This window comes from Lepisma saccharinum, chromosome 16, assembly GCF_977018435.1.
Source record: "Lepisma saccharinum chromosome 16, izLepSacc3.1, whole genome shotgun sequence".
Classification (NCBI taxonomy): Eukaryota; Metazoa; Arthropoda; class Insecta; order Zygentoma; family Lepismatidae; genus Lepisma; species Lepisma saccharinum.
This window is the reverse complement of record NC_139244.1, coordinates 23,802,754-23,828,421: the sequence shown is the minus strand read 5'-3', so window position 1 is coordinate 23,828,421 and position 25,668 is coordinate 23,802,754. Positions and strand designations below refer to the sequence as shown.

General features: G+C 36.1%; 1 protein-coding gene across 2 annotated transcripts; it reads right to left on the bottom strand.

The window, feature by feature from the left end:
• Positions 1–702: 702 nt before the first annotated feature.
• Positions 703–23,890, bottom strand: LOC145999981 (uncharacterized). 2 transcript variants are annotated; one of them, XM_083137275.1, is made up of 7 exons: positions 23,747–23,890; positions 16,959–17,124; positions 14,893–15,074; positions 11,311–11,452; positions 8,493–8,629; positions 4,938–5,036; positions 703–2,139 (listed from the first exon to the last, which is right to left on the bottom strand). In XM_083137275.1, the coding sequence occupies exons 1-7, from the start codon at positions 23,787–23,789 to the stop codon at positions 2,000–2,002; spliced, it is 909 nt and encodes a 302-aa protein (XP_082993401.1). In that variant the 5' UTR covers positions 23,790–23,890; the 3' UTR covers positions 703–1,999. The 2 variants fall into 2 exon arrangements, with proteins under 2 accessions (XP_082993401.1, XP_082993402.1); XM_083137276.1 differs by lacking the exon at positions 4,938–5,036.
• Between the last annotated feature and the right edge of the window lie 1,778 nt (positions 23,891–25,668).

Here is a 25,668-nt window from a genome sequence, read left to right as displayed (position 1 = left end):
AACAAAGCTTGAGGACCATTTTCATTTACAGTTGTTAGAAGCAAGTAAACATGATTTTTGATGTAACGTTTTGGGAGAACACATGCTCCCTTCATCAGACAATTATTTCTAATTTGATTGATTTTACTTTGCTTTTCTGACACTTTTGACTAATCACGAAGATGAGAATGAGTGATATGATGACATTGATGAAGGGACACTCACAAAGAACACCTATGCCCAGGCTGGGATTTGAACCTGAGACCCCTAGCACCGTAGCATGGTGTGCTAACCACTCTGCCATGGAGGCCAGCTTTTCTTGGAATTTGATCAATGTTACAGTTATAAGCTTATAACAATAGGACTTCAAAAAATTGTTTACTTGGTTGTAACAGCCATAAATTAACAGGTATGTTCTAGAATGCAAGCAATATGTACATGCAAGAAGAAATATCTTGAGGAGCAATGTCATTCTAAGAGAGCTTTCAGATCAAAGTGACACATGACATTCAGAAATAAATGCACTTTTGTACTGAAGTGACACAAGTCATATTTGTTGCTTGGACTGGGCCATTTCCTCAACACCGTGCTGTTGCCTTGGTCTGTTGGTAGTGCATGCATAGTGAATGCTTTTCTACAGCTTGGATAGACACACATGTCACTTAGGTCTGAAAGCTCCGTAAAAGGTGTTGCAAAAAATTCTAGCACCCCACAGCCTGAAGGTAAATTTCCTTGTTTCTTTATTGGCAGCTTCTAATAATTTCCAGGAAATAAGCAGCTCCATTTCCATCCCCAGCTGTATGTAACATTCAAATCTACGTGTCAATGTACAAACCTTAACTTGATTGTTTACACATTTTGCTTCAGTTTTGTTATCATTAACACAACTTTTAAATAAAGCAAGTCCCCTTTTTCCATCTTTCAAAACCAAGATATATATATATGAGGGTGGATCAAATGAAAACGGAACAGTGGATATATTGGGTTATATTTATGTATGTGTGTGGTGACCGACAACCCTGTGAAGAGGTAGAGTGATAGGTAAGAAAGGAAACCCCTACTACAGAATGGACTCGCCATAGATAGTCACACGTATCACATGATATACGTAGGTGGTCAGGCAGCAGTATTGTCCGAGCAGCAATCAAGGCCAAACAGCCCAGTCTGTTGTCCTCTGGAGTGGTTTTGCTGCATGACAACATACATCATCTGTTACCAAGAACACAATGGCGACATTTGGGTGGACCATGTTGGAACACCCACCGTATAGCCCTGATCTATTGCCATGTGACTTCCATATATCTGGTCCATTGGAAAAGGCATTGAAGGGTTGGCACTTCCACTTGGACAATGTTCGCAACTGGTTCCAATCTCAGCCAAAGGAGTTCTACAAGCAGGGTATTCACCGCTTGGTGAAACAGTGGGAGAAGAATCTGTGTAACTTTGGATATTACGTTTGAAATAAATCTTGTTGATTTCATCCTGTGGCCCCTGTTCAGTTTTAATTTTAATCCACCCTAATATTATACCTTTGAACTATGTTACATCAACTTGAATAAGAAGCGTGTACAATGGAACCCCGATTTTACGTTCCTCGGTTTTACATTATCCCGCATTATACATTCCATGTTCATGGTCCCAATAGAGCAAATTGCTATAAAATTTTTCCCGATATAAAGTTTTTTCAGCTTGGTCCCCTGAAAAACGTAAAATCGAGGTTCCACTATATATGTCCCCAGAATGATAAAAAGACAGAAAGAAAACATAATTATCACATATGAAAAGTTTACCTATCTTAAACTTGAGAACTATTTACTACATACAAACTTAAAACTAAATCATTTGGAGGAAATATCACAGAAACATGGTCTTTTTTAAAGTACATTGGTGGTACATGAAGGGAACTTCATTAGGATTACCTACTCAGTACAAATTCACATTACGAAGACATGAGCACCAATTATACCACTTCAAACCATCAAGAAGCCACTAATTATTTGCCCTATTAATAATTAAAGGTCTACTCATCAAAGCATGAATTCAATTCAAACATGTCATCATTGCTTCGGGTCAGCATACTGATGGAAAGTTCTGGCTGACTTACAACAACAACATTAGAGTCAAGCTCCGTTGCACTGCTGGTGCTGCTCACACTGTTTTCTGAAATGAACAACCATGAATCAATACCACGTGTAATGACAAGCTGTAAAGTACTAATAAAGTGAAACAGTGGACACCTTCTAATCTAAGTAGCCAATGTCCTACTAACAAACTACCATCTTATTATATTTTTCTATAGTTTATTTCGTGATTACACATCTTGTTCATGCACAAATTTTGGCATATGATGCAAATTATCCATGGACTCTTTTATTTTCCTTTCAAGTATGAATATTTTTTGTCAATTCACTTGAATATTTTTGTATTATTTTAGTTGCATTGCAGTATGCACATTCGTTATTTCATCGATGACTTCATCGCAAGTGCAATTCCATTGGTTACCTCATGGATTCATGTCTGTCCACCACTTTCATCACATACAGGTGGTGATGACTGTGATAGATTTTAGGGATCGTGGGTAATTGTAGTCTGCTATAATGGCATCAGACTTGAGAACACTCTAGGTTGTGTGATTTTATGACTTTCGCATGCAGGATATGCATGTTCTATCATGTTTTGTTTAATCTAATAATCATCCATTTCAATGAGCTTTTAAAAAAATTGTAGAAAAGTGCCTTTTAATAAATAAACATAACATCTTAAGGTTTTTGTGTTCAAGCTATCATGATTTTCTTCAGTTTCTATCCATTTCTTTTGCCAAAGGTAACGATAACTTGAAATGCAATGAAATAATGAATATGTTGAATAAGTTATTTGTGAGAAGGGTAAATGAAGAGAAGAATTTTATAGGAAGAAAAAGGGGGTAAGTGCAAAGGAATAGGCAGGTAGTTTATCACAGATGACTGTGTTACACTCAGCTGATAAACTAGCAGGCTAATTCTTTTCTACGAATATGTATTGTAAAAGTACACCTGTGCGTGTATGAAGGCATATGGGGTGATGTGGAGGTATAGAGCTCCACATATTCTTCATTTCGGCCATAGTTGGGATGATGTGATCAGCACCACACCTTTACCCCCCAGAATTGCCCCAAGGCACCCGTTTATATGAGGCTGGGGGGGCTACCCTGAAGTTATGTCAAATGCAACTGCATTGGTGTTCAGTTGGCCCTTGCTTGGGCCATGGTTGCCTCAATTGTCTTGGAAAGATGTGTCCAAAGTTTTGAAGATTGCGTATGTGAGGTCAATAGTTTGTATAGCACACCTTATCAAATTACTGTGTGCAACCACTGTATTGTTGTGCAACATGGGATTGTTTGATTCTGGTAAGAAACATACCAACTTGGACACACACCAAAAAGCTCTTTAAAAAAATCAGGAGCCACTTGTGCATTGTTCACAAGCAGACAAGGAAAAGAAAAGTCAATCCTGATTCTGATTTTTTCATTGAATACAACAACAAAGTAAATAAACTTAAAGGTTTAGATTGGGTTTTTAAGTCCACTTTATGCACAGACAGGTTAATCGGGACTGGACCTACAGTTTAAAGTGGGATCTCAACCAATGCCTCCATCAGGTATTAAACAAGGAACCCCTTGATTTACATGGCGACGACTGTACCATTACACCATCGGACAGGCACTTTTGGTTGGAGCGATATCATTGGAACACTTCTAGATCAAAGATGAGTTGATAAAAATTTAATCCAGTTTTTTTACGAATTTCATAGCCTTTATAGGCCTAAATGTAAATGTTTCTGTGTAGAGAACATGAAAATTATGGAAATCTAAATCAAAGGATTGAATTTATTAACTTACAAGGTTTGATTGATTGCTTTGTTTATTTTGTTTTTCTGCCATTTTTGACTCGTCAATCATGTGCATAGTGTTACTCAATTATTTTTGTAACTAATTTCATAGCACAGGGAAACTTATTTATTGAACAACCCTCGTATGTTAATGTTTTAGAGAATAGAATGCAATACAAATTCATTAACCAAAATATCCATTCCTGCTACTGTATTTAATACCAATTTTCATTCTCTTGTTCAAACTTACTCCACTAAAAACTTATGGTTATATTCTATGATTTTAATAATTTCATAATTTTTGTCTGGTATTTATAATAAAATTTTGTCATTATATGTACGATTTTTCATACTTTATATGAAAATCAGATCTGTAAGTTTATTTACAACAGGGATTCTCAACTGGAGTGCCATGGAACAAAGGAATGTGGAGAAATTTTTAGGTGTTGAGGAAAATAAATTATTTCAGGAACTCTAATCGACACATACAGTATTGGCCATATTATTAGACTCATTAGTTGAAAAAATTAAACACAGATTAACTCACTTTATGTAGAGAAATCTGACACACTTTGCATTGTTATCCACACTGCAAGTACTGTCAGTACTTCGTATGACCACCTTTGGCTCTTTTTGAGCCCATTGTAATCATTGTTTGTGTACAATTTCTTTTCACTATTTCTTCTAAACTTCAAACCACGTGGTGTATGAAATTATGCGTTGCTCCAAAGATACAGATAAAGAACATCCTTACAACAACCAGAATTAATATTACTTCCTTTGTTGTAACCAAAAAAAGCATAAATAACACCGTAAACAATGTACGTATTGTTCCAGGCATTTTTGCGAATATGCAAAGACTTGTGCTGCCATCTATTCTTGGGACACAGAAACAGAAAGAATTGTGGGAAACAAGATTATATCGAAGCAGACAAACAGTTTAATCCCATAAAAAGTTATAACAATCGTCAAATATATTTAGTTAGAGCACTTTCAAAACAAGGAAATGTGCTTCTTTTTTACAATGAGTCCAATAATTTGGCCAATACTGTGCACCTATCATGGCGATCAAATGGTACAAAACAACATACCTGCATCATAAAAAATGGAAGTATCAAACTCTTCCATTTTTAAAGTTAGGATCTGATTATCTACTTCAGAAAAGGCAAATTCGGCACTATCTTCTGTTCCTGAAAAAAAGTTGATGTGCATCTTACGAAATATTCAATTGAGAAGCGAAGCAGTTTAATACAGTAGCTATAACTATCCAAGTTTCAAGTTAGCAGTGTCCACAGAACAAAATTTTAATAATAAACTAGCAACTACATATAGATTACCTGAGCCTATGCTTCTATATTTCCATAGCAATTCCAAATGACATTCATACATATCAGCATTTCAAAATTACCTAGAACCCCTAGTTATAAATGCTACTTCATAAATGCTTTCTAATTTACTGCAGTGGTCAGTAGTACTATCATCAACAAAGAAGTTTATTTAATCTACGCACCTTGCATACTTATATGATATCAGTTGAAATAATTGATTTTTTTAATTTCATTACATGACGATCAACAGTTGTCACATCATATTAAACTTTCTGTGAAGAATAATTCAATCATAGAAAAATGTATTATCTCTCTAAATCTAGTAACTTCTTGTAACTGAAATCAAATATTGTGTTAGATATGACTTTCAATTGTAACAATATTTATCATAAGAATTTCAGGTCATGTTAGGTAATTCTCAACTAGAAACACATCAAATAATACGTAAATAGACAAAAAGGAAGAGAAAAAACAATGGTATTGGTACGTTATTATTCAAGAATTATGTTTTGATTTAAATCACCAAGATGAATATACAAAGGTGAATTGTGTAACATTGCACAGTGTGTAAAAAATGTTACATTCTCAAGGTTTCATTGTGACATACAAAATATTATAAAATTACTTTAAAGGTTCAAAAAGTAGTAAGATGCATCAATAATAACATAGCATAACTTAAATCTATACATTCATAGAAAATCATCAAAACTGTAAAGCACATAGTACTCAATTTTATGTTTGACAATTTATCAAATGATTATGTTCATTTGTTCAAGATGCTCTGAAATTAGGTGTCTGCGAACAAAGATGTGGCTTTTCCAGTGAGATATCAGGCTAAGTACTAATTTCGTATACTTTAAGGTCATATATTTGACTAAAATATTATGTTTTAGGGCTGAGGAATATACTATCTAGCGAGGAATAGTTAGCTCAAAAAGTGTGGAAACATTTGATCAACATTCATAAGTTCAGTGAACTTTTGTTTTCAGTTTACGTTGAATCCAGTTATCGCGAGAGAGCTCCACAGGCATCATAAGTTTAGAAAAAGGAGCGAACGAACGATCGGGAAGTTAAAGTTATCACTTAGAATATCTGTCTACGAAAGTACAGAGTTTGGAGCCCGGAGTTGTTCCCTCGTCAGTTTTCTTACAGAGTAGGGCCACATCACAACGAGGACCAGCGGAGAAGAGATCGCCGCAGAACTGCAGGTAACGAACATTCATTATGTATTTCCTCACCCTGCCTGATCAGTCAAAGGTAGTGTTTTTAAATATATGTCCATGTGTTCTTATTTCACGGGGCTAGTCCACTTGCAGTTTGCGTGTCGCCATTGCTCTTCAGAGATACTCCCTTTCTCCTACAATGTTCCTCTCGCTTAGCAAGCGAGTGGCCAATGGCTGTCATAAGCCTATCTTCGATCCCCCAATATTGAGACTTAGATGGCATTGAGAATGGTGCTAAAAAGCACCAAGTTCGCCATCCTGGGTTTTTGTACAATATTATGAATCTACGATAATCTGCTGGCACAGTTTCTTGCATAAGTGCAAAAGTATCACAGTTCATTTTAACTATGGCTCATTTTTTTTTTTTTTTTGCAGCATAACTAGGGCCTCTTCATTCGGGCAATATAGGAATTTGCAACACATGAACTAAACTGGAATATCTGACAAAACGTTTGTCTCAATTTTCAATTACTTTGAAGAAGGGTGAATGAACACTAGCACACGCATCTCTTAGTGAATAATATGCTCGAAACTACCCAATATCAATGTATTGATATTGGGAAGTATCAACAGGAAGTACTTCTTTGTTACCAGCCAATGCTATTCCAGATTTGATTTGATTGATTTGGTGTTTCAAGTCCACTTTATGCACATTAAGGCTAATTGGGACTGGACCTACAGTTTAAAGTGGGATCCAAACTACTATGTGCCTCCACTGGATATCGAAGCCAGGACCCCTTGATTACAAGGCGATGACGCTACCACTGCACCATCGAGGAGGTTCCAAGTGTCTTCTGGAGTCCACAAAAATTCTGTGTGGCACTTCCCCAGAGTCCAAATATCCTGGAAATTATGCATAATTTTTGCAACATCATCATGCGGTTTTTTCACCAAATGATTATCTTATGTGACATTATGAATATTATAGTGAAGAATAGATTGCTACAATATACAGGGTGGCCACAAATAAAGTTGCCCTACTCAGAGCCAAAGCAACAGATTGCACTGAAACTTGGTGCAAGGCTATGGTGACCATGGGGAAGTGAATGCTGACGAATAAAATTAGTTCGAACTTTCACAACTAGGTGGAAATGTGGTGCTGAAATCTGGTGCATAGTGAATAATATCCCAGGAAATGCTTTGTGCGACAATTGATCGCACTGTCTTATGCTTCCATAAGGGTCATTCACGTTGACAGGGCCCATGTTGAACTGCTGTACCCACATTAACTCAAATAACTGGTTGTTGTTACTTCAGTGGCACATTGGCTGTAAAAGCAATTTAAAAGAATGTTGCTGCCCAACATACATTTTGCAAGAAATTCGGGATTCATCAAAACAGTAAAGTGCAGTCAGCTCATGCAATAAAAAAGTGGGTGAACAACTTCGAAGAGACTGGCTCAATTGTTAAGAAGTACTAAAGTAACAGTGTGGTGTGCGGTTACAGCCTTCACCATTATCGGTGCTTACTTCTTTGAGGACGAACGTGACCTCTGAGTGTTATGCACACATGTTACAGGACTTAATTCCTCGTCAAGATCACCCGACTTATTGGTGTGTGATTTTTACCTTAAGAGTATTGTGTGTTGTGCACCAACACCTTGCACAACTCAAGAACTAAAGCTGCGGATATAGGAAGAGATTTCAAGAATCGCTGTTAAAGTGTTACATAAGTTGATATATTGATTGATTTGATGTTTTAAGTCCACTTTATGTACAAAAAGGCTAATCGGGACTGGACCTACAGCTTAAAGTTGGATCCGAACCACTATGTGCCTCCACCGGGTATCAAACCAGAGACCCCTTGATTACAACGCGATGACGCTACCACTGTGCCATCTGGGAGGCACTTGTGTTATGTAGGACCATGAGTAGTGTTCACGATTGGCTTACCGAGTGTCTGCAACATAATGGAGGGTATCTTGAGATATAATATTTAACTAATATTTTCAGTGGAATGATGTTTTAAGTTTTGTTTCTGCAAATGCTAAGGTATGTACTTCCTAATAGAAGTAAATGTATCATGATATCCAATACTTTTAATTTTGTGTTAACACTTAAAAATCACCAGATTCACTGGCGGCCCCTTTGCATACCTGTTAGTTGTATGATGCCACTGGAAGGTACAATAAAGAACTGTTCTTCTTCCTTTACTGATGGAACAATGTCTGGCAGTTCCTTTGACTTAGAGGATTTTGGCACAATGGAGTGCACTGTACGCTGGTGGTAGCCCCTGCCAAAATAGACGTAACAAGTTACAAACAAAGGCAAATTAAATACTTGTGAGACTTAACTGGTATAAAATCATAGAAAAAATTAATATGAAAACCTCGAGTATTGGCACATGTTTGCGATTATAAGACTGTAAACTTGCTGTGAGGCTGCTGCCGACGATTTATTAGTCGTGCTACAAGCTGCCAAGTAATGACTGAACAGGTGAACATTGGATTGTAAGTACAAAATAGTTGTGTATTTTTTTACTAATGCCCAGCAACAACTGAAATACTTTTGTTAAAATGAGTGTTTATGAAAGAATAAAATTGTAGTAATTATGTTTATGTAAAAAAAAATATTTTACCTTCTCATTAAAAGGATGAAAAGATGCTAATGAAGAACTGGGAAGATACGGCCTAAAACAGGTGCCAGGTCAACAGTACTGAAGCCAAAACTTATTTATTAAGTAAGTAAATAAATAAATAAATACATACATAAAATAAAATAATCAATGTCAATTTTATGGTATTGGCCCTTTGCTTCCTTTTTTAGGCTCTCGTTGTTAGGTCTAATAAGATAAGTAGACCGCCAGCGATTCTTGAAATGTCCCTCGAACCAAAAAAGTTTGGCCACCGCTGGTATATATGAACCTACTATGGGAATGTTTATTCAGTGTGTTATGAAACTATAATAATTTCAGTAACTTTTCTTCCAGTGAAAATAAAACATTCTGGATGTACTCTATAATTGGAACTTATAATATTTTTTAGTCTTTGTAGCTGAATTTTGGATTTTTTTTAATGTTGTTTGCAAAATATCAGCTGCCATGTTTAAGTGTGTTTACAGTTTACATATTATATTTCCTTTCGTATGAGCTTCACCTCATCAGTACATACATTTTGTTTCCTTTCTTAGAGCCTAATAAACATCATTCAATGATTTTGAGATTAATGTGATTTCACCAAAAGTGATTCTGATATCTACAAAATCCTTATCTACATTATTCTATAAATTATATATTTAAATCTTGCTTTAAATCAACCTTTAAATTAATCCACCTTACCATGTTACCTCATGCTAATTCATAGCTATCGTTTACAATTTTCGGTCTATTTATGACCATCCATGGTTCAGTGTAGTTTAAAAGAGCCAATAAGATTTAAACTTTCAGCCCTCCCCCATGCGATGAGGGAGGAAGTATAAATATGGCCTCTGACAAAGGACAGGGCAGAGAGTGTGTGAGAAACGGATAGCAGAAGGGAGAGTGATCTTCGGTCTCCAGTGGCTTCCCATGAGAAAGAGCATCCCGAGGCAGTTCCGCCGATGCTAGCTAGCTTCCACGCTGCAGTTCTGCCGTGGAGCTCAAATTAGAGAATTATTGGAAGAAACAAGACTTGTTTTGTTGAATTGTAAATAAATGTATAAAGCCCATTTCTGCGAGTTTTCAGCAATCACCCTGCAACATTAATTTAGTAAGTTCTTGCGTGTGATTGATTCCTTGGTTCCGAGTGAAGTTCTTGCCTGTGATTGATTCTTTGGTTCCGAGTGCTCTGGTGAGGAACGGGATGGGAACCCAGGACTAACGAGCCTATTTAGTTGTTTATTTGGGTTTTTTTCCAGCTAGAAGCGGCCCAGTAAGGGTGGAGTGTTGCGGAACAACAGTTAATACATATGCTGCCAACTCAATTACAAACATGCATATATACTATATATACAACTGGTGTGCAAATGGGAAGGGCTGATGGGGCTACAGCCCATAATGAAAGCCATAAAGAAGCCAGGAAAACCTAAGTGATAAATAAAATCCAATTAGCATTTTTGCCTTTGAACAACTTTTAAAATGGAGGTTTAAAAATGGTCATTATAAAAAAGGCCTCCCTGATGGCATAGTGGTAACATTGTCACCTTGTAATCAAGGGGTCCTGGGTTTGATACCTGGTGGAGGCACAGTGGTTCAGATCCCACTTTAAACTATGGATCCGATTAGCCTTTTTGTGCATAAAGTGGACTTAAAACAACAATTCCATTCAATTCAAAATATTTTATAGTGCAACCTGCTCCTACCTGGAGTACTGTCAGTGGCATGCCCAGGATTTTCGAAAGGTGGGGGGTTAGGTATACATTTTTTAGCAGTCAACCCTCATTTGCCATCTATTCCTGCATATAATGTTCTTTTCTTTTAGGATTACTGGGCCAAAGGGGGGGAGGGGTTATAACCCCTACCAACCCCCCCCCCCCCTTGGGCACGCCACTGAATACTGTTATGTAATAAAAATTTTCATGAATTTCTTACCCTTTCTCCTCTCTCTCAATATCATTCCTTACTTGCTGCAGTGAAGACCTGTTCAAAACTAGTGTTCTTGTATAATATCGTAAGGCTTCAGCAGTTGCCATCATTATGTGCACTGTATAATGGTCACACTCTTTACACTTTTCAAGAGAAGAGAGGCAATGCAAGAGAGATCACAATCATAATTTCCTTCTGTCTTTTTCCTTGTGAAAATCATTGGATTCAACAGGATTTTGGAGGTTTTTCAATATTCTGAGTTGGCAACAGTAGTAGGCCTATTTATCCAATCTCCAGACATAGTGGTATTTCAATTTCCAGCGGACCCTGTATATTCTGACCTCCTTTCAATGTCAATAAAACAATGGACACTAAAAATTACGCAAACAAAACTGCCATATGAACTATCATACCTGGAACTGCTCTGAGTGAAAGTTCTTCCACACACTTCGCACTCATAAGGCTTCTTCCGCATGTGAATTAACTCATGTTTCTTTAGAGTTGACAGTTCTGCAAAGCTGCTACCACATCTCTTGCAGGTAAAAGGCTTCTCACCTGTTAAAAATGAATGAAAATTATAGTAAGACGCACACACAACAAAAATGTATAAAAGTACTTTCTTACTTAAAAGAAGATACATTATGTAAATACATGTAATAACATGAAGTGAAGAAACACACATAAACATATAAATACAATATTACAACTGCACTAATTGTTTGTCTGGTCTTCAACGCTTGACCCTACAGCTGCGGTACAACAGTTTACAAAGGAATTTTATACTCATAAAAAGGCAAACGTATCCACTATGCCATGAAAGCACACTGGGGGAGGATGGGTTACACCTCGTTAAGCAAATCACGTGAATTGAAAACAGTATTCCTGCATGAGCTAAACATCTATAGCGGACAAGCACACCACACACAGATTCTCCTACTGCAACAGTAAACGCCGGGCAATAGCAGATGACATGGATGCAGACAGGCAGTTGACAACAGTGCACCTAGTGGCGGCCCAAAGAACTAAAAAAAAAAAAAAAAAAAATAGAAGCATGCCAAGCAACAGTACATGTTTCAATGAGGACTGCAGCAGTGGCCACTGAAAACACAGTTTTGCAGAACTAGTTTCTTTGTATTTATTTCCCAAACATGAATATGGAATCTAAGTGGAAAATATGAAATTCATGCACATCATTCCTAACAGTATAATTTGCTGATATTTGTAATTTTTGCTTGGATACATACATGAAAAAAAAATGTTATTAATAAAAGTCTGGGACTGACCTCCGTGGTTGAGTGATTAGCACATTGTGCTACGATACCAGGGTTCCTGGGTTCAAATCCCAGTCTCAGCATGGATGTTTTTTGTTGTGTGTCCCTTCATAAATTCCATCATTAATCCTCATTGTTGTAATTAGCCAAAAGTGGCAGAAAAGTGATGCTAAAAAAAATTAATTAAAATCAAATCAAAGAAATATCTGAGCTCTACTAATCACTAGTGCAAAGCTGATAAATTAGAACAAATATTTACAAAAAGTGAAAATACTTAAATAAGGAATCTGAAAAAAAAAAAAATATTACCTACATGATATAAATGAAAATAATTTAAACTAGCAATAAGTTGATACCATATTTTTTAATTCTAACGTGACTACTATTGTCTACACTTTTAATATATGGGCAAATCCTGGTTACGGTTGAGACACAAAGTACACCTTCATCAGGTGGTTACAGCTATTTTGTCTTCTGAAAACATTAAGAAAGTTTCTTTCGTGTTTAGCATTCACCTAAAGGTACAACATGGAACATTCATTTGTTCACATTTAATGTTGTACTTATTACAAGAAAATTAGTTTGTTGTTGTTACGCGATTGGTGACACATTTTTTTTCTCTTGATGATCACTTCACATTTTGTGCCCCTTAAAAAAAATACCAAAATGAAAAAAATGTACAATGCCACAACAGATATACAGTTAACTATTTAGAGTTGGATTCATACATTTTTCTCTGTAGGTCCCTTAGAAAAAAAATATTATAAATTTGCTACGGTTGTGACAGGGTGTTACGGTTGTGATGTACTGAAATAAATAAAAATTCAGCATTTATCCTAGAGTTTATGTAAACTCACAAGTGAGGTACTGCCAAGCAAGGCAAAAAGGAATGAATTGGCATTATTTTAATTTTAATTATATCCAAAATTAATTACAATACTGCTATGATTACAATGTTATAGAAGCACTAAATATAAAATCTTGTTACCTTTAAAATACAATTTCCCATGAACTTCTGTGGGGGTAGGCAAATAGCATTTAATCTGTTCTATCGCAACATCAGTGTCAAAATCATCATTAGCAGGAAAAACATAATAAGGTAACTTACCATTTTTTACCTCAAATACTAAATGCAAAAACTGTCTTTTACACTGTGTTTACAGCGTAAACAACAGCTACAAAAATATCATGTCACAACCGAAACAGTTTGTGTCGCAACTGTAACAGTATGTGTGTCACAAGCATAACACTAATTTTAATAGTAACAACTGGACAAAATAGCATTTTTGTTTACATTATATTTGCACACATGGCCACTATTACTTTTGATTATATTACACATGTTGCAAAGCAATGCTGAGTACAGAATCTGTTTTATTCTAATTGAAAGGTTAATTTTTGTTACGGTTGTGACATGCTAATTAGTTCTTCTAAAATGAATGTTATTTACTGTGGCTGTTGAGGCTTTGCAATTCCTTTCATAAAAAACACACCACCTATGTCCCTACCAACTTAGAAGATCAAGTCGGCCATTTTGGATTGCATCACTTGCAGAAAAATATGTTGCAATATCTGCATCTAATATGACAATTTAAAAATGTCAAACAAGCTTTCACAAATATGGCCATAGTATTGCCATTTCTAGAATTTTTTTTCTATAAAATTGAAGCAGAGATTCCATGCTTTAATTTGATAAATGACATGTGCAAATTGAAAATTATTTATTCTTTTGTTTGGTATCACCACTTCTCAGAATCTGCCCATATACATAATCATCTACTTGAACAACAAAATTAATGTAAATATGTATGGTCACAAGCAGAAATAAATTGTTATTAGCTGTAGGAAATTGTCGTCTCTCGTCTCATATTCAGATCTTAGAAACTCTTAATGTAGGCACCAGAGTGCTGCATCGGACCACTTTCGCTCGCTTAAACTCGTTCGAATCTCCCACGCTTGAACGTACCGCACTCATAGTGGAATGACTGACAACGTCCCATATTTCAGAGCATAATAAGCAGTACTGTTAACCTAAAACCCATACATGGAAGAAAATCACTCTATGCAATTACAATTCTAAATAATAATTTTGTATATTATGTTAGACTCAAATACAGCACATATGAATGTATGCAATATCTACAGACCGAAACGTAAAATGGACACATGCTGACAGACCTGGCTAAGCAATTACAAATATTGTATCACAGTGCAAGAATCATCATTGTTCACTTACCGAAAAGGATAATCATATTCTGTGAAATAATAAAATGCAGTTATAACATTCAATCGTACATCATTTCAATGAGAAAATAATCAGTCTAGGTAGTTTCAGCCCATAATCATCTCTTTCATTTTGACATATCTCGGTAAGTTACACAAAACTGCATTTTAACATTGAGATGATGACTATGTTGACTAATTTTCAATTTCACTTCATCTTTTACTTCACGATCCATATTTGAGGACTCACTACCATAGACAAATGACGGAAATACGTTTACTAATAGGGTTCGAGAGTTCGACTGTATTTCGCTCGAGCGGAAGAACTATCAATTCTGTATGCCATCTAGTTTGCCCGTGCAAACTATTTGCAGCTCGATAGAAAAATGGTCATTGCAGCACTCGAGTAGGCACAGTAACAAACACTTTGTCCATTACAATAAAAAGCTCACATATGAGTAAGGAAACAAGTTGATGCACATGTGTGTATAATAAATTTACCTGTGTGAGTTCTTATGTGATTCTGGAGATTTTGATTTGTCGTGAACCCTTTGCCACAGCCGTCAAAGGAACAGGAATAAGGCTTCTCCCCAGTGTGGGTCATGATATGAACACGAAGCCTTTGAGGAGTGTAAAAGGTTTTTCCACAGCCATCCACTGTGCACACATATGGTCTCAAACCCCTGAAAATAATGCAGAAAGTGAATCAATTAATACAGGGTGTATCACAATAGAGTAATTAATTAATACAGGGTGTGTCATAACAGAGTAAACAACTTTAAGAATTTATTTTGACTAAACTTCGAGGGTTGATCAGCATGATCTGTCCCTGATACGCTTCCAGTTCTTGGAGGGGGGAAAAATTGTGTGCTGCATAGTCTATCTCAGTAAGGAACACTCACCAAGTTTTTTTTGATCTCATCCTTTTTGTTTTTGTTTTACATGTGACTGAAGTGTGAGAGGTGTAAGCATTCCAAAGAAGATGGAGAAAACGTTTATTCGTGCAGTCATCAAATATTTGCTAAAAAAGAAAATTGTCACCAACGGATATTTATAATGACATAAGGAAGTCAGTAGGGGAGTATGTCCCCTCATGGTTAAAAAAATCTAAAAAAAAAAATACCTGCGTGTGAAGAGTTTCAGCAGTGATTCTGAAGTGATGGATCCTGTAAAAGTATGGTTTCAGGAGAAGTCTGAAGATTTTTCGTGCCAGAATTGAAGCCCTAGTGCACCGATTGGAAATGTGCATTGAAGTTGCAGGGGACTATGTTGAAAAATAAGATTAGTGAAATGGCCCTCTGGCAAAGCCTTCTAGGTCAGGGGCAGAGCATGATCATCAACCCTCATATATGGAATACAACAATGATATTTGTTGTGTACCAATCAGTAAGTTTCTAGGAATGTCTACAAATGTTCAATGTGGCTTCCACCAGTTATGCAACACACATCCTATCGAAATTCTAGTTCTTGCCACACTTTTCCCAAGAAAAGAAAAGCAAGGGCGTTTCTTATTTTCTCCTTTACCTGTTGCACATTCTGCTGCATAGGTGGCACATAGATTTTGTCTTTCATATTCCTTACATTGTTTCCTCTCCTATAAATTTGGTAAATTAGAGTTACATCTCTCTGGTTCTCACACGATGAAATATAAAAATATTTTCACATCAAATATCTCCCATCAAGAAGCTTATCATCATTTCCAAATCTTGGCAATAACACTTGATTTTCCTGCTTTTTTAGCTCATGCATTGACTTGTCTAATTTTTTCAGTATTTTTTAGGTCATTCAATGGTTTTCCTCAGCCCTGAAGGTTCTGGGTTTTGAATCACAGGCTGGACACATACACATTCCTTTGTATGCGACTCTTTCTTCATCAGCCGGTCCCCATGGCGGAGTGGTTAGCACATCATGCTACAATTCCAAGGGTCCCAGGTTCAAATGCTGGCCTGGGCATGGATGTTTGTGAGTGTCAATTCATCAATTTCATCATACATCCCCATCTTAACAAATTAGCCAAAAGTGGCACAAAAAATGAAGTAAAATAAAGCAAATCAATCAATCACCATTCATCTTCATTGTTGCAATTAGAATTTAGGCAGAGAAGCTAAGCACTCTCACACACACACACACACATATATATATATATATATATATATATATATATATATATATATATATATATATATATATATATATATATATATATATATATAAATCAGTGGCAGCTTCCCCCTTCCTCCCCAGTAGAGCAATGGACATTGCTGCCATCTTGAAATCAAGGAAATGCAGGTTCAATTCCCGGTAGAAGCACATTGCCTCACAACTCATTTCCCCCACTTCTAACTAACTTACCAGAAAAAAATAAAGTTTGACAAATCTGTGGCATATTTCAAGTGGGGCTAACGAGCTTAATAAACTTACACTTCCTTCTTTGATAACATAACATTTTTACAGCTAATAACAATTTCAAATTTATGGTTTTAATATGCCCTAACACATCAAGATGAATTTTATTAACGAGTCAAGGTTGAAGCTTACATACTGATGATACTACACACAATACTTACTCATGTGTCATGAGATGGTACTGAAGATTTTGTGACCATGAGAAATGTTTACTGCACCCCTCTATAGGACAGGTAAATAATGATTTCCTTCGTTCAGTTTTCTTCTTCCCTTTCTTTGACCAGCTATTTGAATCTTCATTCTCCTCTTCCACAGAGTTGAGTAGTTCTGCCATAAAAAGAAAGTTAATATTCACAAAACAAGCATGAATCTGTCCTATATATTAACTCTTGTACTTGAAGTTTGAAGATTAACATAAAAGTGGAAAAAAAGAGGAACAGTACTAAGAAAGAAACAAGTACTGAATATGTTGTACCTGAGAAGTATGATAATTTTATGAATATGAACTAGGGGTGTAAAAAAAAGTAAAGTTCCCTGTGCATATAGCACCATGCCATGAAGGTACATTTTAGGGGATGTGGGAGTAGGGCCAACAAAGTCAGGAAATTTTTGGTATCGGAATTGTTCGAAATGTCCCAACAATGTGGAAATATAGAAATCTACATGCCATTTCCCCTTAAATCATTGCTTTTTGCATTTCTGGAATAAAAACTAACAATTTCAGAGAAGTTTTACACTTTTACAATGCAGAAAACATAGAGAATTAACAGGGACAAGCATCCACCCGAACTGATTCAAGAAGTAATAACAAGTATTTGGGAAAATACGAATGCTTCAATAAAAATACATTCTTCCTGTCTTGACTCCGTGCATATTCTTCTTAATATTGTCAATACTAGAAAGGCTCACAAATTATCATCCTCTAAGAAGTTTCGCTGTCTTTGGATTTACATTAGTTTACCGATTAGCGAAAATTGTAACAAAATACAGAGACAGATAATACCTATTACTTATCATTTTATTCCTTACTTAAAACATGAAACATAAGACTACTGATCGAGTTAACACTTTTGTGGCTAGAAGTATTGCAATATCTACACGTTTTCCGAGGTGGGAGTACAAAATCATGATATGATATGACTATTTGTTATTAGTTTGCCCCCCTTCCCCCACTATTTTGAGAAGGGGATGCAAATTTAGCCTTATTTTCAAAGAATGGTCCTTTCTCAACCGAATGAAAGTCATTTCATGTTCCTGGGTGCATTACATTATCGAATATGTGAAACAAACTCCCCATTTTTATGATTTTCTCATTGAAAGTTGGGGGCCACGACCAACCCAACCCCTCTTATTGGCTTTGGCATTTTGATTCTGCATGGTTGCATGCCCTGATGCTTTAGCTGCAAAACAAAAGTTACCCGAACTAGATTGGTCAAATAGTCTACGAGTTATAACATTTTTTGTCAAATAAGTGTACGAATTTAAAATTCGCGCCAAAGGCCCCGGCAAACCCCCTTGGCAGAGTAGAGGTTAAGTCTTATCATCAGTTTCATTAAAATCTTCCTTGAAGCAAACTACAGCATTCCATAGCTTCCTGCCACTTGTACCTGGATTCGCCATTTCACTGACACTCAATACTGTCGTCACTGTTACACAGTAAAATTAAAATTATTCTTAAAAACTTCATAAAAGTCTACATCTAGCAGATAAGTACACTTTCAACCCTACAGGCATGCCGCTTACAATGCATTTGTTGCTGCGTAAGCCCAGGTCACATTGTTTCAACAATCGCTGCAACATACTCCCAACACTCATGGAGGGAAGGTAGAAGGCACTTGTTTTTCTTGCCTCTAAGCGCACCAAATATATAATTGTTGAATGTTTTGTTTAGGAAAAATACAGTCGTACAAAATATTTTATATCTTGTCAATGAAGGGACCAAGGAAGTTGTTTTCTTATAAAGGAGAAAAAAAGGAATGTTGGCTGAAAAACTAGTCAATAAAGGGACCGGAAAGGTAAATGTTTTAAAAAAAGGGGGGAAGGAATGTGGACTGAAAAAAAAAAAAGGAAGTCAAAACCATGTAATCTTATTGGTGGAAGATAATTATTAACACTGTTGTTATTTATTCCATGATCCATGTTGAAAAATAAAAAAGGACTCTCGTTTAAAATCTGGTCTCTATTTACAATTCATTAAACAATAACCCTAATACTAATTCTTTTACATTTCATTCAGTGTACTGAAATAGAAATAACAACAACAATCAATATTCTGGAATAGATGAGGATAATGAAGATAGCCACCTCACAGAGACCAATTTTATCATTCTGCATTTTGACTTAGAGAAATACCATATCATACATGTATTTCTTTCTTTTATATAATTATTTATGTTACTTTTGTTAAGGATGTCAGAGTAGTTTTTCTATCTATTCCTCAAAAGAATAAAGTCAAAATATGGACTACTTTTCTTGATCCAATTCTGAGTCTGAAAAAGTGGGTACCACTTTCAAAATTTCTTAAAGAAAAAATAAATGAAAATTCAAATTTCTGGTTGAGAATTTTGTTTCAGAAGAAATTTAAATAGGACCTACATTTGGATATTGGATCCAGAAAAGAAAAGTGGTCCCTATTTGAACTTTTTCTCTTTCCTTGTTCAGTTTGAACAAAAAATTCAAATAAATCATGAATCTTGGATAACCTTGAGTGACTTTGTGAACCTGATGAAAGAGGATGGAGAAGCTTTCAAGTAGCTGATAGAAGAACATCCATTGCTGTGCAATACTACAGTTCAGGAAAAGAAAACTGTAGGTGAAAATTTTGGGTAAGTCCTTCAGGGAAATAAGGAAGCAGCTAAAGAAGGCTTTAATCCATAAGGACGTGCATATGGGTAAATATTACCAGTCGATTTTGAAATATATCTTCCGATGAGTGTCTGAGGCCACTCTTCTCAGCCTATATGCATTCTACTAAAGTTCCGATTTACTTCTATATTCATTCCCACGCTTCTACGATATTTACTGTCAGTTGTCGAGTGAGAATATCTTGTCCATGAGAAGTGCATAAGGTAATTTTCAAGTTGTTTTTTTCAACATAAATAACTTTTTTCGAGTCCAAACAGCATTCATTACTTTAAGGAAGGTTCAAATTTTGTGTCACAATGATTTCCAAAATTCTACGATAATAAGTCTTTGTGCTAGGAGAAATCATAAAGCAATCGGAACCGTTACCGAATCAGGAATATATTATTTCCTTGTGAAACAAAAAAGGTAAATGTCTGTTATATCGGAGACACATTTCTTCATTTCTACAGAAGAAACTACTTACGGAAATGAGTTTCTGTAGTATTTTGAAAGTTCGTGGAGGTATTTTCTCACCGTAGAATGCTGCACAACAAGAAAAAAGCACTTTTGATATATTTGGTCTAGGAATTAATTCGTGCGCCTGGACAAGAGATGGCGTAACGAGCGTAACATCCCACAGTTCCGTGTATCCACACATGCGTTGAAAACTCCTGTCAGCGTGCATCGTTCGTAGTATAGGGCAGTTGATTGACGCATCAACAACAGCATTTTGTAGTCAACTGAACATGGCGCAGTTCGTGGCAGATAAAGTGTTTTTGCGGGGTGTTCTGCTTCATTACTTTAACATGCAGAAAAGTGCTACCGAAAGTCATCGTATTTTGGTGGAAGTGTATGGTGACCATGCGCTAGCTGAGCGAACGTGTCAGAAGTGGTGATTTCGGCCTGGAAGACCAAGAGCGACCTGGACAGCCAAAAAAATTTGAAGACGAAGAATTGAGAGCATTGCTCGATCAGGATTCGTGTCAAACGCAGGAAGAACTTGCAGAAGCATTAGGCGTTGATCAAACAACAGTTTCCAAACGCCTCAAAGCCATGGGAATGATTCAAAAGATGTCACATTGGGTTCCAGATGAATTGAAAGACAGAGACGTTGAAAGACGAAAAACCATTTGCGAATTGCTGCTTCAAAGACAGAAAAGAAAGGGGTTTTTGCATCGCATTGTTACTGGCGATGAGAAGTGGATCCATTACGAGAACCCGAAACAAAAAAAGGCTTGGGTGAAGCCAGGTGAACCAGGTCCATCACAACCGAAACGAGATATTCACTGTGCAAAGGTTATGCTGTGCATATGGTGGGATATGAAAGGTGTGGTGTACTATGAGCTGCTGCAACCGGGTGAAACTATTAATGGAGAACGTTATCGACGACAATTAATGCGTTTGAAGCAAGCTCGGGCCAGGAAACGACCAGAATGGGAGAACAGACATGATAAACTTATTTTTCAACATGATAACGCTCGCCCACATGTCGCAAAACCGGTCAAAACCTATTTAGAAAATATCGGATGGGAAGTTTTACCCCACCCGCCGTATTCACCAGACGTTGCTCCTTCGGACTACTACTTGTTCGATTGCATGAATAACGATTTGATTGGACAGCGGTTCTCTTCTTCAGAAGATATCGAAAAATGGGTCTCTGACTGGATCGCTTCAAAGGATCCGTAACTTGCCTGACAGATGGGCGAAAGTGGTGGCTCGAGATGGACAATATTTTTCTTAAGGTATTTATGTATTTTGTGTTTGAACTACAGCTTCAATGTGTGCATAACAACCGCACGAATTAATTCCTAGACCAAATAATAAACTTACATTTTGTGCAAAGCGACAACATTATGCCATTGTTTCCATTATGTACCTGCAGATGGCGCGAGCGTCGAAAGTCACACGATCTCGCCAGTGTTTCCAAATGTGCCTTTTTTTTTACCAGAATTTTATTTTTATTATTATTTTGACTATGCTTACCTAACCTAACCTTGCCAGAAATGGTTCGTGGGGCTATCGTGAATGTTTTTTGAGGCTATCTGTCAATGGTTTGTGATGACATAATGAACACGAAAGTAGGTATTTGTCAGTTAAGAAGGTTGAAACACTGCATACCCACTTCGAATCGACAAAACACAAGCATGACGATCCACAGCTGTGCGCGCCATATTGTATGTTCCGCAACGGAAGAACGGACCCAAAAGAATTAATTGTAATGTGAAAAATCGAAGTTATTTTTGTGTAAAACGCATAATGGCACCTTCAACTATGTTCCACAATACACAATTGGTAAGTACGAACTATTTAAAACTCAAAATATCCGATAGAAATGTGTCTCCGATATAACAGACATTTACCACAAAAAATTTTGCGAAAATAGACTGTTATCATTCCGAAAACTAAAGACTTATTTTTGCTTATTTTGCAATTTCTAGTAGTTCCGACAACTTTTAACTTCAGATTCGTGATTAGGAGGCCTCAAATAGTGAGTATGCCAAATATGAAGAAAATCGGAGAGGGGTCTGGTCATTTTAAGTCGTTCTGCAGTTCCACTAAGATATTTCTGCAATGGAATGACGATATCAGAGTAGGTGGAATACTGGTATGCTTGCTGACTATTGTTGGACAGTGACAACAGATGCCCAGGAACAGGAATACGACAAGCAAAGAGAAGGCACGCTAGTGAATAGGCCACTATTTCAGGTAGTAATTGCAATTGCTGTATATTTCTCTTGTTCTGTGTTCTTATTTGTGATTGATAGAATGGGAACAACTTTCATTTATGTTGTATCAATGTACCATTTATATTGTTGAAATACACTTTTCCCCATTAACTATGTATGCCTAATAGGTGCGCAAGTAGTTTCTAAAAAAAACTAGAGGTAATTAAAACATTATGAAGTATATCTGATTTCCTTGGTCCCAAATTAGTAGTAGGTACACGACTATTTTCTTTCGGTGCATGTGTGGTAGTAATATTGTGTGGCAAAATGTGCAGTGCAAGTGGCGCTTATAAACGAAATTGAAGAGTAATGAACAATTTTAACCGGATGTGCCTATGTTTTAGTTTACAAGTGTTATTAATAAAGAAAATGTAATAAGTGAAGTACATTAATAATAATAATGTGTGCAGGGCCCAAAACAAAAGATAGCCTAGGGGTCAAAATTTTATAAACCCCTCCCCCTTGATCGTGACGATGATGAATGGTGATATGGACACCCTCGAAAAAATGGTCTGGTTGCAACTTGTATCTTGAACCTTTGGTAGTTAGATCTTGTGGATCTAATCGACCACTTATCAAGCTCGACACATGGTGGCAAACAAATTGGTTCGGTAAAAATCTGATAGTCCCCGGACACCTATAACTTTTCCGTTCTGTGAATTTTTGACATTCGTACTTACCCATCTAATTCGCGGAACGTTCTTGAAGGTGCATTCATGTTTCTTTGATGAAAGTAATTGCAATTTTTTTTTAAAAAAGTGTTTTTGTCACTGAAGAACTTACGTTTCCGCAAATGGTTTGTGGGCTATGTGTCAATGGTTCGTGGGGCTATGCGAGAATGGTGTGTGGGGCTACGCATATTTTTTTCGAAACCAATTTTTAACTATTGTAACCTATACGTGACCCTACCTAACCTAACCTTACCGGAAATGGTTCGTGGGGCTATGCGTCAGTGGTTGAATTTCCGCCATGAAACATTCCCACATCACACAAAACACCTTCCAGATTTTAGACAATGCTACAGGAACTTATTACCGTAAGTAGTTTCTTCTGTAAAAATGAAGAAATCTGTCCGGGGAATATAGGATTAGTACCATTGGTTCATTGACCCCATTAATTAACTTTTTTTTATATTGCTAGTGCTACATACTAACCAATTTCAAGTTGTCTTCGTATTACACGCTCTCTTACGGAACAAATTTATGCATTCAATCAAAACGCTTAAAGTCTGGTGTCATTAATACAGGACAATATTTCTAAAATCTTATTGCATAATAAAATAAATAATAATCATAACCCAGCCCAAAACGCACAACAATTTCGAGCCCAAAACAAGATTGATAAATTGACATTTAATTATGGATCTTTTGGTTACTTACCAACAAATTCATCATTTTCTTCTTGAACACATTCTATGTTCATTATACAACACTCTGTTCTCCGATAAACTAATGACGTCCTTAACAATAATAAACCACCCCTACATGCACGCACTAAAAACCAAAAACTTCGCTCAATTTCTAGCAAGTGTTGCCAACGAATTCAATATAAACATCGTTAGGGGATACGCAAAATTACGTACGCTGACTAGTTGGCTTTCTTCCACCATGCATGATTCTATAGAGCGGCATCGTATAACGCATTATTATAAATCAATAATATAATTAATAGAAAAACAGATGTTGAGAATAAATTATTATTCTGTTCACCTACATTGACACTGCTGGAACAACAAAGCAACGAATTTCCATATCTCAACTAAAATTAAAACATGGTTGACAACGCTGTTCTCTCCTGATATATATCGATATTCAATTTCGATATATCCCTTAATAATTTAAAAAGTACATACGTAAGAAAGGGTTCAATTGATGCATGTGCTATGGCAAATTTGTTGTTTTCTATATCATTTTCCAACAAAAAATCATAAAATAAAAATATTATTTCAGTATATCCTAGGTTAGATTTTTGTCTAATCGACTAATTAATCGACTTGCAACGAAAGTCGCAGAGGAGGAGCTATGGTGGGCCAGGGCTCGAACTTAACTGGTTGGCCAGATTACCCAACAACAAGATAATCTAGATAAATAAATTCTTTAGGTTTTAGCTCAAATATATGCATGTATTTATGTGTGTTCTAAATGTGCCTGTTTTGATAAAAAAATTCTCTCCCTCCCTTAGAGGCGCAACTACGAATTTTTGTCTGGGGTGGGGGGAAGAACAAGGAGGATAAATGTTACAATACAATACAATATATTTATTCATCGTTAGACATTGTACAATGCAATAGATGTCGTCAGTTATTGGTTACATATTTGTTATTGTATATATGTAAATATATAATTATATATAGAGAGAGGGATTACATGGAACTCCAATATGTTATAGATACTAATATGAGAGTATATGCATATATAAAGTAAGAGTACATAGACATTAGACAATTATAATATTAGTGACGATGAAATAATATAAATATGGCAGTGGCAATATACATAACAATAATTCATAAAACAGGAAATAAACAATACAATACATTCTAGAATATTACATCAATTTTGGGATGGATTTCGAATTCTTCTAGATTGTAGAAGACATTTTCTTTTAACCAGGGTTGAAGTACACTTTTAAATTTTTTAAGAGAGACACTGTGAGCAGCTTCTGGTAACATGTTGTATAACTTAATTCCTAAATACTTGTAACTATTTTGTGTTTTACTTAATCTGATTGATGGTGTGTCGAGCTTGTAACAGAATCTTGTATTGTGTCTGTGCACAGTGTGTCTTGCGTTATAATTATGTACATTTTCTTTTGTATACACTAGACAGGTAAATATATATGAGCTTGGCACAGTCATTATCTTTAGTTCTTTAAAGAGATTTTTACAGGAAACAGACTGATCAAAGACTCCTGCCATGCTTCGTAAAGCTTTTTTCTGCCAGATAAATACATCCCCAGCACCAGATGAGTTTCCCCACAAGAGAATTCCATAAGTCAGAAGGCTATGAAAATATGCATAATATGATTGCAGCAACAAGTCCTTGCTAATGCATGTTCTAAGCTTTTTAAGTAGAAATACCACCCTGGCAAGTTTGGAACATAGGTGATTTGTTTGCGACTCCCAAGATAGTTTGGAGTCTAAGTGTAAACCAAGAAGTTTTACAGAAGTCCATTCATGGCCATTTCCTAATGTAAAAAATATTTTCTCTGTTTTATTTTCATTAATTGTAAGTTGATTTGTTTCAAACCAAAAAGTGGACCTTTCCTCTATTTCCTTATCAAGCTTCTCAACTGTAAATTT

Bases quoted from the DNA above. Each gene is read 5' to 3' on its own strand.
- LOC145999981 (XM_083137275.1), bottom strand. From the start codon at position 23,789: ATGAACATAGAATGTGTTCAAGAAGAAAATGATGAATTTGTTG. The intron at 15,075-16,958 runs GTAAGTATTGTG...CATTATTTTCAG, and splicing joins TACCATCTCATGACACATGA to GGGTTTGAGACCATATGTGT. The intron at 5,037-8,492 runs GTATGCAAAGGG...ACTTTTTTTCAG, and splicing joins TGGCATCATACAACTAACAG to GAACAGAAGATAGTGCCGAA.